The sequence below is a fragment of the Schizosaccharomyces cryophilus genome, assembly GCF_000004155.1.
Source record: "Schizosaccharomyces cryophilus OY26 unplaced genomic scaffold supercont4.5, whole genome shotgun sequence".
In the NCBI taxonomy this organism is placed as follows: Eukaryota; Fungi; Ascomycota; class Schizosaccharomycetes; order Schizosaccharomycetales; family Schizosaccharomycetaceae; genus Schizosaccharomyces; species Schizosaccharomyces cryophilus.
In genome coordinates, this window is record NW_013185628.1 from 954,691 (window position 1) to 966,934 (window position 12,244).

At 37.9% G+C, this 12,244-nt stretch overlaps 5 protein-coding genes across 5 annotated transcripts; 3 read left to right on the forward strand and 2 right to left on the reverse strand.

Moving 5' to 3' along the window:
• The first annotated feature begins 219 nt into the window (after positions 1–219).
• SPOG_04913 (mRNA export shuttling protein) lies at positions 220–3,196 on the forward strand. Its single transcript, XM_013169101.1, has one exon. It carries the CDS (start codon positions 318–320, stop codon positions 2,256–2,258), a length of 1,941 nt encoding a protein of 646 aa, XP_013024555.1. The 5' UTR covers positions 220–317; the 3' UTR covers positions 2,259–3,196.
• Positions 3,197–3,291: 95 nt separating this feature from the next.
• On the forward strand, positions 3,292–6,952 carry SPOG_04912 (ubiquitin-protein ligase E3). Its single transcript, XM_013169100.1, has 5 exons — positions 3,292–5,713; positions 5,763–5,857; positions 5,906–6,614; positions 6,672–6,728; positions 6,778–6,952. Exons 1-5 carry the CDS (start codon positions 3,510–3,512, stop codon positions 6,824–6,826), a joined length of 3,114 nt encoding a protein of 1,037 aa, XP_013024554.1. The 5' UTR covers positions 3,292–3,509; the 3' UTR covers positions 6,827–6,952.
• Positions 6,953–7,059: 107 nt separating this feature from the next.
• SPOG_04911 (uncharacterized protein) lies at positions 7,060–7,778 on the forward strand. The gene has a single exon (XM_013169099.1). It carries the CDS (start codon positions 7,226–7,228, stop codon positions 7,586–7,588), a length of 363 nt encoding a protein of 120 aa, XP_013024553.1. The 5' UTR covers positions 7,060–7,225; the 3' UTR covers positions 7,589–7,778.
• Positions 7,779–8,110: 332 nt separating this feature from the next.
• On the reverse strand, positions 8,111–10,382 carry SPOG_04910 (usp family protein). The gene is made up of 3 exons (XM_013169098.1): positions 8,722–10,382; positions 8,568–8,669; positions 8,111–8,520 (listed from the first exon to the last, which is right to left on the reverse strand). Exons 1-3 carry the CDS (start codon positions 10,369–10,371, stop codon positions 8,401–8,403), a joined length of 1,872 nt encoding a protein of 623 aa, XP_013024552.1. The 5' UTR covers positions 10,372–10,382; the 3' UTR covers positions 8,111–8,400.
• Positions 10,383–11,328: 946 nt separating this feature from the next.
• On the reverse strand, positions 11,329–12,104 carry SPOG_04909 (TIM23 translocase complex-associated motor subunit Pam17; the record flags this gene model as incomplete). Its single annotated transcript, XM_013169097.1, has 4 exons — positions 11,329–11,403; positions 11,464–11,495; positions 11,559–11,637; positions 11,697–12,104. The coding sequence occupies 4 exons, from the start codon at positions 12,102–12,104 to the stop codon at positions 11,329–11,331; spliced, it is 594 nt and encodes a 197-aa protein (XP_013024551.1).
• Between the last annotated feature and the right edge of the window lie 140 nt (positions 12,105–12,244).

The window sequence follows — 12,244 nt, forward strand, 5'->3', positions numbered from 1 at the left end:
CTTTTTTTAAGTTTTTAAAGTTTTAAACGTTTTTACGTTTTACTTTTATTTTTATTTTTTATTTTTTTACTTTTTTTTTCTTTTTCTTTTTCTTTTTCTTTATTCTTATTTATTTTTTTTTTTTTTTTGCCTGTGCAATGCCGTTGTAGTGAATTTCTCGGCTTTCCCTTTTTAACAGTCCAATCGTATAACGGAGTTTAGTGTTGCATTTAAATTTTCGCCCACCACATATTTCTTCCTTCGCAAACCACAAATCCTATAATATAAAAAAATTTGGAAAAATACAATAAAAACCAAGTTAAAATATTGAAAACGCCATGGCTCTTACGGATCTGAATAAGCAAGCTGATGTCGCTACTGAGAGCGAAGTTAAGCCCACTACCTCTGTTGAGACTCCCAACCAACAGGAATCTGGTGCTGGCGAAGCTGAAACCCAAAAGCCCGCCGAAGAATCTGCTTCTGCTGATGTTTCCGGTGCTGCTACCCCAGCTACCACTACCAGCTCTTTAGCTAACCCCTCTACTACTGCTCCCTCTAGCGCTTCCTTGTATGTTGGTGAACTTGACCCCAGTGTGACTGAAGCTATGCTTTTCGAGCTCTTCAACAGTATTGGACCCGTAGCAAGTATTCGTGTTTGCCGTGACGCCGTTACTCGTCGCTCTTTGGGCTATGCTTATGTCAACTTCCACAACATGGAAGATGGCTCCAAGGCTTTGGACGAACTTAACTACACTTTGATTAAGGGCCGTCCTTGCCGTATCATGTGGTCTCAGCGTGACCCTTCTTTGCGTAAGATGGGTACTGGCAACGTTTTCATTAAGAACTTGGACCCTGCTATCGACAACAAGGCTTTGCACGACACTTTCTCTGCTTTCGGCAAGATTTTGTCCTGCAAGGTTGCTGTCGATGAGTTGAGCAACTCCAAGGGTTACGGATTTGTCCATTTTGACACTGTCGAATCCGCTAACGCTGCTATTGAGCACGTCAATGGCATGCTTTTGAACGACAAGAAGGTTTACGTTGGTCATCACGTTAGCCGTCGTGAACGTCAATCCAAGTTTGAGCAAATGAAGGCCAACTTCACCAATGTTTACGTCAAGAACCTTGATACCGAAGTTACCGAACAAGAGTTTAGTGATCTATTTACCCCCTTTGGTGAAATCACTTCTCTTTCTTTGGTCAAGGACCAAAATGACAAGCCTCGTGGTTTTGGCTTCGTCAACTTCTCTTCCCACGAAGCCGCTGAAAAGGCTGTCGATGAACTCAACGACAAGGAAATTAATGGTAAAAAGCTTTATGTTGGCCGCGCACAAAAGAAGCATGAACGTGAAGAAGAACTCCGTAGACGTTATGAGCAAATTAAAATGGAGAAGATGAACAAGTACCAAGGCGTCAATCTTTTCGTCAAGAACTTGCAAGACGAAGTTGATGACGAGCGTCTTAAGACTGAATTTTCTGCTTTCGGTACCATCACTTCCGCCAAGGTAATGACTGATGAGCAAGGCAAGTCTAAGGGTTTTGGTTTCGTTTGCTACACTACTCCTGAGGAGGCTAACAAAGCCGTCACTGAAATGAATCAGCGTATGCTCGCCGGCAAGCCTTTGTACGTTGCCCTTGCTCAACGTAAGGAGGTCCGTCGTACCCAATTAGAAGCTCAAATTCAAGCTCGCAATCAATTCCGTCTTCAACAGCAAGTTGCTGCTGCCGCTGGTATTCCTGCCGTTCAATATGGCGGTGGTCCTCTTATCTATGGACCTGGCGGTTACCCCATCCCTGCTGCTGTTAATGGACGTGGTATGCCCATGGTTCCTGGTCACAATGGCCCTATGCCTATGTATCCCGGAATGCCTCCTCAATTCCCTGCCGGTGTCGCTCCTGGCTACCCTGGCATGAGCCCTCGTGGACCTGCTCCCGTTCCCGCTCAAGGTCGTCCCATGATGATGCCTACTGGTGTTCCTCAGCCCGGCCCTGATGAGTCTGCCGCTGTTCCTGGTATGCCTGAAAGATTTACTGCTGCTGACTTAGCTGCTGTTCCCGAGGAAAACAGAAAGCAAGTTCTTGGTGAGCTCCTCTACCCCAAGATCTTCATGCGTGAAGAGAAACTCGCTGGTAAAATCACTGGTATGCTTTTAGAAATGCAAGATTCTGAGTTATTGGAACTTCTTGATGAAGATGCCGCTCTTAACGAGCGTATTGATGAGGCTCTCAATGTTTTACGCGAATTTGCCGATCAAGAGCCTGCTGCTGATGAGCAATAAAGTAGTTTGGTTAATGGATCTTATACTTTGTAAGAAGTGATCTTCAGGTTAGAAACCTATAGGAATTTAGTATAATCTTTATCTTAACGTTGGGTGTTTTATTCGTTAACAGGGACATTGTTTTGCATTTTACATATGTGCGGTGAATGATTTGAGATTCCCGTGAAAGCTTTTTTAAATGCAGAATCCGGTTTGATAATACAATAAACTTTTATAAAAATTAGTTATGGTATGGTCATGTAGTTGGATGATAAACTTTTTCTATTCATTACGTATATTATAGTTGATCGAGTTGATATGCCTATTCATTGCCAAAATACGCTGAAAGCTTTGTTTCTTTTTATGCTTCAAAATCATGATTTCAGTTCATCACAAGCTTTAATCACATTTAAAAGTGTTTAAATCAAGTACAGCTTAATAAGTGACTAGATGATCTGACAGCTATTTCTGGCAACCTGAAAAGTAAAATTAAGCGTTACATCTCATCAAGGACATCGAAGATGTTTCATAATGCTTATGTCGTAGTATCAGTACGTGGAAAAGGACGGACGACTCATTCTGTCTTGCCTCATTTCATCAACACAGATTTTAAAGTCTTCAGGGACATGCTGCCTCGAAATTTGACAGTCCTTTCACCTAAGAAGTTTATGACTGGAGCATAATATGTAAGGAAAATCCATAGATTCAATCAAAAGAAGCTGTTAAGTCAGAAACAGTTGAGTTGCTATTATAATGCCAGCTTCATGAATAGTACTTTGCAAACGATCGAGGTAAGAAATTAGCTTTCTAATTTTCTGAACAAATACTCCATTTTCTTTTCCAGAATGGTATAGAAAAGTCTCAGTAGGGAAGGCAAGTATTCTTACAGGGCAAAGCAGAATGCTTCATGAAGGAGTTAATGAAAAAGGTGGCTTTCGATATTTTCAAATAGATTACAATACTAAATTTCGTTTTGTTTGTTTTATATATTTTCAGATATCATTAGTAAGCTGACTTTTGCATCGTTTAAAAATAAACGTTTACTTCGACAGACCAAGTATTAATATTTCCGCCTCACATACCAAAAAACCAGAAAACCTCCACATATTTCAGGTTCAAACGGTTTTTGCAGTAAAAGCATTGAGTGTATAATTTATTTGGACTATAAACAAAAAAGATTTAGTGGTTATTCTGAAAATAGCCTACTTGATTGTATATTTGGTGCCTTTTCTTAGAAATTGAAACAGAATCATTAAGTCTACACTTTTTTCAATGCCATTGAGTTTTGAAGGAGCATTCAAAGCCAAAAGAAACGTCAATTTAGGCGGAAAACGCACGACGAATGATCGTGGTGAGTTGGTTAGAAAAGCTGCGATTGAACGAAAAAATCGAGAGGAAAGACGAAAAACAGAGTTTGTGTCTATTCAGTTGCAATCTCTTTCTCGTGGAGTTCTTTGCAGAGAACGAATAAAAAACGAATTTCGCTCACAATGGTACGAAAATTATTTACCGGTTGGTGCTCATCAGCTTAACGTATCTGACTGGGACAAATTGAGTGAATGTATACAGAAGTTTGTTATTTTTGCAGATCCTCAACTGGAATTTGGAGCTTTACAGAACGTAATCAGCGCATTGCTTGATTTTTTGCATAGTGAATTTTCCCCTAAAGATTTGACGTCTTCCAAAAGTAAATCAGGCGGGTCAGATGAAAAGATCAAGGAAGCAGAATTATCAAATTTCTATTCAATTAAATCTGAACTTTCTTCTCTCAGCTTTCCTTGGGTGTGGAAGCGGTTTACTACCCTTTGTTTAAAGTCATTTAGCAAGGCGCTTCCAATTATTAAGGAAGAAAGGCAGTATGCAGATTTATACCCGTTTTTAGAAGCTTTAGGCTATTTCTCTGTCTTTCTTGAGGTTTATGAAATTCCTATTTACTATGATTGTTTAATGACCTTTTACGAATATTCTCACCTTCAACAAGAATTTTCCATGTTTAGGAGTGCATTTTCCTTTTCTCTTTTAAGTCCTCTTGACGATACAAAAGATACCTTCAATGAAGTTCAGCAACTTTTTATTTTTCATGTTTTTACGCGTGATTCCTATGAGTCTTTGCTTGATATCATTTCATCCAACTTGGTTGTTTCGAAAATATTTCCTTCTTTGTCTTTCGCCAAAGAAGCGGATATCATGTCTTCTCTAACAAGTTTAGAAACCTCAAAATTATTCTGTCTGGCAGGCGCATGTCTCCATTTATTGCATGTAGAAGTTCAATCTTCAACGTTATGGTGTTTTTGCTCGTTAGCTTTGGATGCCCTATATACTCATTCTGAAAACTCTGTCATCAATCGCTTTAATGCTCCCGTAGACTTGGAAGAGGATGAGGATGACGAATTTTCGTTTGTTCAAGACTACTATGCTCACGTACAAGTTGTTGCTAAGCAATTTAACAAATTACTAACCTCTCAAAATTTGAGTACTCAACGTGCTTTTGCTGAAGCTTTATCATCCAACTTTATAACCAAGGTCTTTACTGAGATTACGAGTTCTACAATATTGAACGTTTCCCATTTTTTCTCGTCTATGTTAAAGCTATTTCCTTCAAATCGCACTTCCACATTAATGTACGTATCCTTAATTGACCATGTACGTGTAGAACCGAACAGCTCATTTGTACAATATTCCTGGGATATCTTTACCGAGTCTCCCATATATCACTTATTCTCGAGGAAAGTCGATGTCAACAGTATTATGCAAACTAACTCCGGTTATTGGTATCAACTTCAATTGCTACTTGACGTTTACTCTCGCATGTTGTTTACAATGGTTGACGAAGAGTTTCATAGCGTCCAGCATAATCCATTGTATAATACACGGGACAAATTATGTATCCTTCTAAAAAATCTTGTTTTGGGATTGTATTGGGATGTTTACGCATCCAAAGAAGTAAACGACAATTCACTGGTTGATATAACTCAGCTTAGGGTTTCTTCAACATCTCTTCTTCAACGATTGTTCCGAATTAATTATCGAAAACCATATCTACATGAAGATTTCTTTTTGATGGAAGAATATTTCAACTTGAATGAATTTGAAACGGGAGCACTGCAAGAGGCACAGTCTGCTTCCACTATGGATATTGACTTATCTACAGGTATGAAAGTCGATAATTATAATGAATCAAGACCAAAACTGAACATTTTGAATAACTGCTCCTTTTTCTTACCATTTCGTTTTCGTATTCATCTACTTCAGCAACTTATTACAATGGATAAGCAAGCAAATGGTTTTATACAACCATTTGGTCATTTAAAACATGCGGTTATTCGTCGAAATCGAATTTTTGATGATGGTTTCGATGCATTTTACAATCTAGGAAAAATGTTCAAAGGATCCATCCGAATCACGTTTGTGGATGAGCATGGTGTGGTAGAGGAAGGAATTGACGGCGGTGGTTTGACAAAAGAATTTTTGACAAGGTGAGTAAACTATACCTACGTTTGAAGTTTCCGGTACTAATGGTTCTAGTATATGCAAAACTGTTTTTGATATAAATTATGGTTTATTTAGCGAAACGAAGGCACATCTACTCTATCCTAACACTCATGCATATGCACAAGATAGTAAGTTAGCGTTATGAGGTTGCATGAAATACTAACCGTCTATTGTAGTTGAGCGATTACGTTGTTATGAATTTTTAGGAATGCTGATCGGCAAGTGTATATATGAAGGAATACAAATAGATGCCGCGTTTGCTCCTTTCTTTGTATCAAAATGGCTAGGACATCCTAGTTATTTTGATGATTTGACAAGTTTGGATAACAATCTGTATGAGGGATTGATATTTCTTAAACATTATGATGGCGATGTAGAAAATGACTTGGCTCTCAACTTTACAGTTGTCCATGAAGAATTTGGTGTTCGCAATGTCATTGAATTAATTCCCAATGGGGGAAATGTGGCCGTGACAAATGACAACCGATTGCAATATATTCATCTAATCTCTAATTATTATTTGAATGCACGCTTATCTAAACAATGCCGGGCATTTACAAATGGTTTTACTCAAATCATTGATCCTCACTGGCTGGCCATGTTCCATGAGAACGAGATTCAAGTTTTAGTAGGCGGAGATCCAGTACCCATCGACGTGAGTGATTTGAAAAAACACACAGTTTATGCTGGTGGTTATGAATTAAACTCTCCTACTATTCAACTGTTTTGGGAAGTGCTTCGAGAACTTGATGAAGAAGATAAGCGTAATTTTGTAAAGTTTGTCACGAGCGTTGCAAGGCCACCAATTTTAGGTTTCAAAGCACTTATGCCATCTTTTTGTATCCGGACGAATGGCGAAGATGAATCTAGACTGCCTACTGCAAGGTAAGTTTTTAGCTTTTCCACTATTCTGATTCTTACTGTTTGCTAACATTGTTTTAGCACGTGTGTTAACTTGTTGAAGTTACCTGTGTATACATCTAAAAAGACATTAAAAGAGTAAGTAATTTAATATTTTGTAAAGGGGCTCTTACTGACACGTTTTCAGGAAACTAATAGTAGCTGTTCGTTCTGGAGGTGGTTTCGGATTCAGCTAAATGCCATTTTGTTTGTTATTATTATTAATGAACTTTTTTCGTCTCCATCTATGGTTAACTAGGTAAGACATGATGTTGATGAAGTTTATATTTATGAAATTTTTTTTTTCGTTTCGTCTTCATTGTACCAATATAAAAGTAAACAGGAAACTCTTTAATCAATACTCTTTCAAGGAAAGATACAATGTAATTGACATACAGTTAGTTATCCAGTTATACTTCTGATAATTGCGAAGAAAAAAATACTCGCTTAAATAAAGCTTAAAATAAGCGAGTAAAAGTCATAATGACGTTAATTATAATATAAAGGAACTGTTCATAAAGACTGCTTTGTCTGCAAACTACCTATACTCAAAATACAGGAAGGAAGATTTTCTTGCTAAACTCTTGCTAACTAATATGTTTAAGAGAGCTATTCTTCCGATGGTAAAAGCGTCTTATAGATTTCCAGTGCAATCATCTGTTTTTGCTTCTAGAAATAGGGACATAGCCATTCGTGCATTCACCTCAAAGGTGAAGAAGTCTTCGAGAGATCAAGAGTTTGCGGTCCCTTCTGTCGATGAGGAAGAAGATATGCTAAATAACTTGATGGGAAACGTTAAGGTCAAATCTGCCGCAGAGGAGGGTGTTCCCGTTGAAGAGGTAATAATGAAACACCCAGAGTTGCTAAAGGATGCACCTGCTCCTATAAGAAAGGCTGTGGAACAAATGATGGCCTCCAGAAATCTTAAATCGGGAAATAAAGACTCCGGATCACCGTAAGAAGAATTAAGGATTTAAATGCTTCCTTTTGCCTTGCTACTTCTTCAACTATTTATGATTCCCACTTACTATTTAAACACATTTATGATTTCCAATATTACAAGTGTTTACCTGCGTACATTCTTTATAATGATTAACGATGATGACTATGTTCGAATAGCTATGGCCTATTTTATGAATAACTTAGTTCATTAAATATAATATTTTATTTGACATTACGAATTTCAATTCCTTTCCTTGCTCATAGTAACTTCTTCAATAAAGCTGAAATTTACAAAAGGAATATTTTACCTGCTCTCATAAGTACGGGAAACACCCATTTCCTACAACACCTATATAAATTGATAAGGGTATCAAAATGGTATCGTGAAGCTATACTAATCCTGATATAAAGAAAGATAAATAGAAAAGACGAATTCCGCAAACTGAGAAGCATGAAGTTACAATTACAACAAACGAAGATCAAAACGAAAACTAAAGTCAACGACCACTTTACTCTAAAACATGAAGGCAAAGAAACGATACACCGTTAAAAATAAGATAAAAATTAAAGAAGCCTTATATGAAACATAATCATTCAACTATTAGCTAACTGCCTCCGTTCGAGTATCATAAAACGATAAATTCCAAACAAACGACAATTCACAGATATATGCGTATGTTCCCAGCAAAATTTCATTCATCAGTACTTCAATAAAGTAATAGGTATATATATGCAGAAAACCATTCATAAAAATCGTTGCTTTAACTAAAACAGCATTATGTAATCCCGAAGCATCAAATAACATAAATATCCATAACCTTTGCAAAAACTAGCGACCGACTTCATCTACAATAGCATCAGCAAGATTATTGGCAAGGCGGTCTGAACGTTCAAACCGATGCTTATTTTTTCTCAGTCGTTTACGAGCAACCATTACCGGCACACTCGACTAAAATTTGTTAGTACCATTCTAGTTTTCTAAAAAATATTCCGTACCTTGTTAACCAAGTAGTTACTGAAAGAACCAAGCAACACACCTTTTAAATGACTGCGTCCACGACTGCCCATAACAACCAAAGTCGGCTCGACATAGTCAATCTATAATCAGTTAATATGACAAAAAAAAGTGACGAAAAAGCAATAAACATACCATTTCCACAATTAAGTGTTTGGCTTTCTCGTGATGAATAACTTCAATGTTCACTTCTATTTCGAGAACAGTTTTACTAAGCAATTTTAAAATGTACTTTGTAATTTTTTCTAAAGTTTCCATCTGTGAAGATTCCATATGCTCCATCTCTAATTTCGGATCATCACATTCAATCACATCGACTATAATAAGAGTATCACCGTTTCTTAAGAGAACACCTGCGGCCCATTCAGCAGCATATAAACTTTCTGATGATAAATCTAATGTAAGAAAGTAGGTACTATTTCTTTTTGAGTTACTGGCAGCGCTTTGGAAATTTCCTCTACGAATCCGTCGGATTGTTCGACTGGCATTAGGAATCCATCGTGTTGGACCGACATTCACATCTAGACTTTTGGCAGTACGAAGGTCTTGTTCAATTTCTTCTTGGTCAGAACCATACCAATTATCGACATGTGTAGATACAAAATTCGTATTTGGACGAACAGGTTCGGACTTGACCTCATTTGAAGAAGAAAGGCCAGGATTGGAACGAGATCGTCGTAGGACATTACTATCACCTTTCATATTCGAATCATCATCAAAAAGTGATTTCCTTTTAGATAGGGGAGCACCAACCAGTTTCTTGAGGCGACTTCTTTTACTGGCTTTACCACTTTTGTTAATTAAAGGTTGAGAAACTTTCGGAGAGTCGTCAAAAGATATAAAAGGTTTGTTTGGACTTGGTAGCCCTTCAACATCCGAATGCGATGAAAAGCCATCTTCGTCTTCGTCTTCTGAAGATGAAGAGGAGGAAGGTAGAGAGCGAGTTAAATGGAGAGGTTCGTCATTTTCATCAAGTGCATCATCTGATTTCGCCGGAGAATGGATCCCATCCTTGGCGGTCTTGGATGTGCCAGAAGTTGAAGAGACAGGAGGAGGAGAAACAACAAAGTGGGGAATATCCGGTTTCGCCGGAGATGTTTCATCTGGTGACGTGAAAGGTTTCGTTACTGGAGAGCTTGGAGTAGTCCTGGATTTCCCAGATGCTTTCTGTGCCTCCTTTTGAGAAGATTTCGTTATTGTTGTACTTATAGAAGGTCTCTGTACAGAAGAAGAAGTTGAAGGTATACTGCCAAAAGAAGCTCTTCGCTGATGTGTCGGTTCGGAGGGTTTCTTTAAATGCGATTCACCATAAGGATGCAGAGCAGCAAATGTCTGTTCTGGTGAAGATGACTTGGAGGTAATACTAGACAAAGAATGTCGTTTATGAGAAGTACTCGGAGGAGACTCAGTAGAAAATAATGAAGATGCCAACACATCAGACACTTTGTTACTTGACATGGCGAGCGGATTCGAAGTCTGAAAAGAAATATTTCTTTTTTTCTCATCTTCTTTTTCTTTTTTCTCCTTTTTCTCCTTTTTCTTCTTGTATTCGTCTGATATAGGAGGATTCTTATAATGAGGTAAAGAAGTCATATCTGCTGACTCTATTCGGTATCCTTTCTCGCCAGGTTTTACAAAACAATAATCACGGACGATAGGATCGTAATCGAGAGCCAGCTCACGATACTTCTTCTCCTCCCTTTCTTTCATCCATCTTAGAACTTCCAGTCGTTCTTCATCTAGCGCTGATGCCAGTGAATTACCACCATATGCCTTCGAGGTCATTAATAACAATGCAATTGTACACTAAAATTAGTTAAGAATTGTCATAAAACAGCATGTAAACTTTTGTAAATGGTAAATATTAAACTCGGTAGATTTGCTCACTTATGTAAGGAGATTGTGTTGTATTTTAACGCAGTGCACTCAGTATCATTATTTAAGAAATGCCAGAATCAAGCCATAATGGAAAGAAAGCATTAGGTTTAAAGAAACGAGTTTGATATATTTGATTAGAGAATTATCATTCGTCTTTCAGCTGGAAGCTTTTCTGTGACGATTAGTAAATACTTTACTATTCATACGTTCCGTGAATCGATTCAATCGAACGAGAAACGACTTACAGACGACGCTTCTTGAATAGTATCATCGCTTTTCTTTTCTTACTTGTAGACTTTTTTTCTTTGATTAGACAGCAAAGAAGGATTCGTTATAGGTTGGTTTGTTTCAACACTTTGGTTACTGAAATAAAACACTTGGCCTGAGGATATAAGAAACATAGAAAGTATGTTTCACGTGCAGTAAAACCTTTGCTGTGTCGATAACAGTTCCTTGGAGCAACAGGCTGTAAACCATCAAGTTATACAAAATGCAAGCAGCCCATGTTTATTATTTTCAGTTTTAGGTCTTATTTCTTGTCGTAACTTCGCTCAAGCAAGTTTCATCCTTAACATAATTTAGTTCATGTTATGTGTTTGAAATTTTAAAAACGTAAATGATGGCGTAGGGAAGAGTGAAATACTTGATGGTTAATCCCACTCTTATTTGCAAACTCGCACCGGAATCGATGTCTTTTGTATTCATCATAAAAAGAAAAGATAAAATACCAAAAATATTCCATTCATCAAATAAAATAAGTAGCATGTAGCACTGCACACCTCAAAGTCAGATGTGCCGAGCTGTCTTGATAAGATGGGAGAATTAAAAGGAAACTTTGTCGAGATTCCACATATCTACATAGAATTACTTTCGTGGAGTAGTGCGCAAGAAGGAACGTTGGATGTATGCTTTCTGGTCACGAAGCCAACGGCGATAATCCTGATATTGTTAGTGAGTTCATTTATAGATAAAGGAATCATCTCGTCTTTTTATACATACCGACAACGAGAAAATCTTTTCTCCATAATAATCTGTCAACATATTTCGTTAGCCAAATACATCTCGTTTCTTATCACCGAGAGCACAGCACATACCTGGGATAGGGTTGGAATAGCTTTCCATTGAAGGAATTACACGATTCTTCTTCAAGTGCTTGTAGAATTCCTCTTCACGCTATAATAAAACGACCGTTAGCAAAGGCCCTCTGTTTATCTCAAAATCTTTTCACATACGCATGCAATCTGATCTGCTTGTTTCCGATTGATCAATGTCCAAACCTGTCGTCCTATAGAAGGTCCTATCAACCAGCCAAGAGCACCAGAAGCGATCGTAGCTAAGACATAAATCGTAAACATATCCAATCCCATCATTGTTACAGTAGGATCAACGGCGCGCGTCATAAAATATGAGGACCCCACTCCAAGGCCAAGCGCAGCTGTAGGAATGGAAGTAAAAGTTTCAAAGCGACGTCGACTTTTTCTTAGTTTGAGGAATGTAGGCCAATTCAATGTCGGCGTCTTTGGAAGTTCCCTTTCTGAAGTGTACATTCGAACATTCTTCACACAGCGGAAAAAGGAAGGAAGGACTTTGGCATTTCCCATACCCAATCGATTTAATCCGCTTCCTAGAACCGAATACATAATTCTTCAACTTATTTGGTAGTAAACAGGGAAAACGCGCTCTTTTGCTTGTTCATCTCTGCTCCCATTTACCGAACTGCATAATCGTAAAAAGGGTATGCGTTCAACCTCACTATTTCGTCTATGTCAGAAAGGAAGCT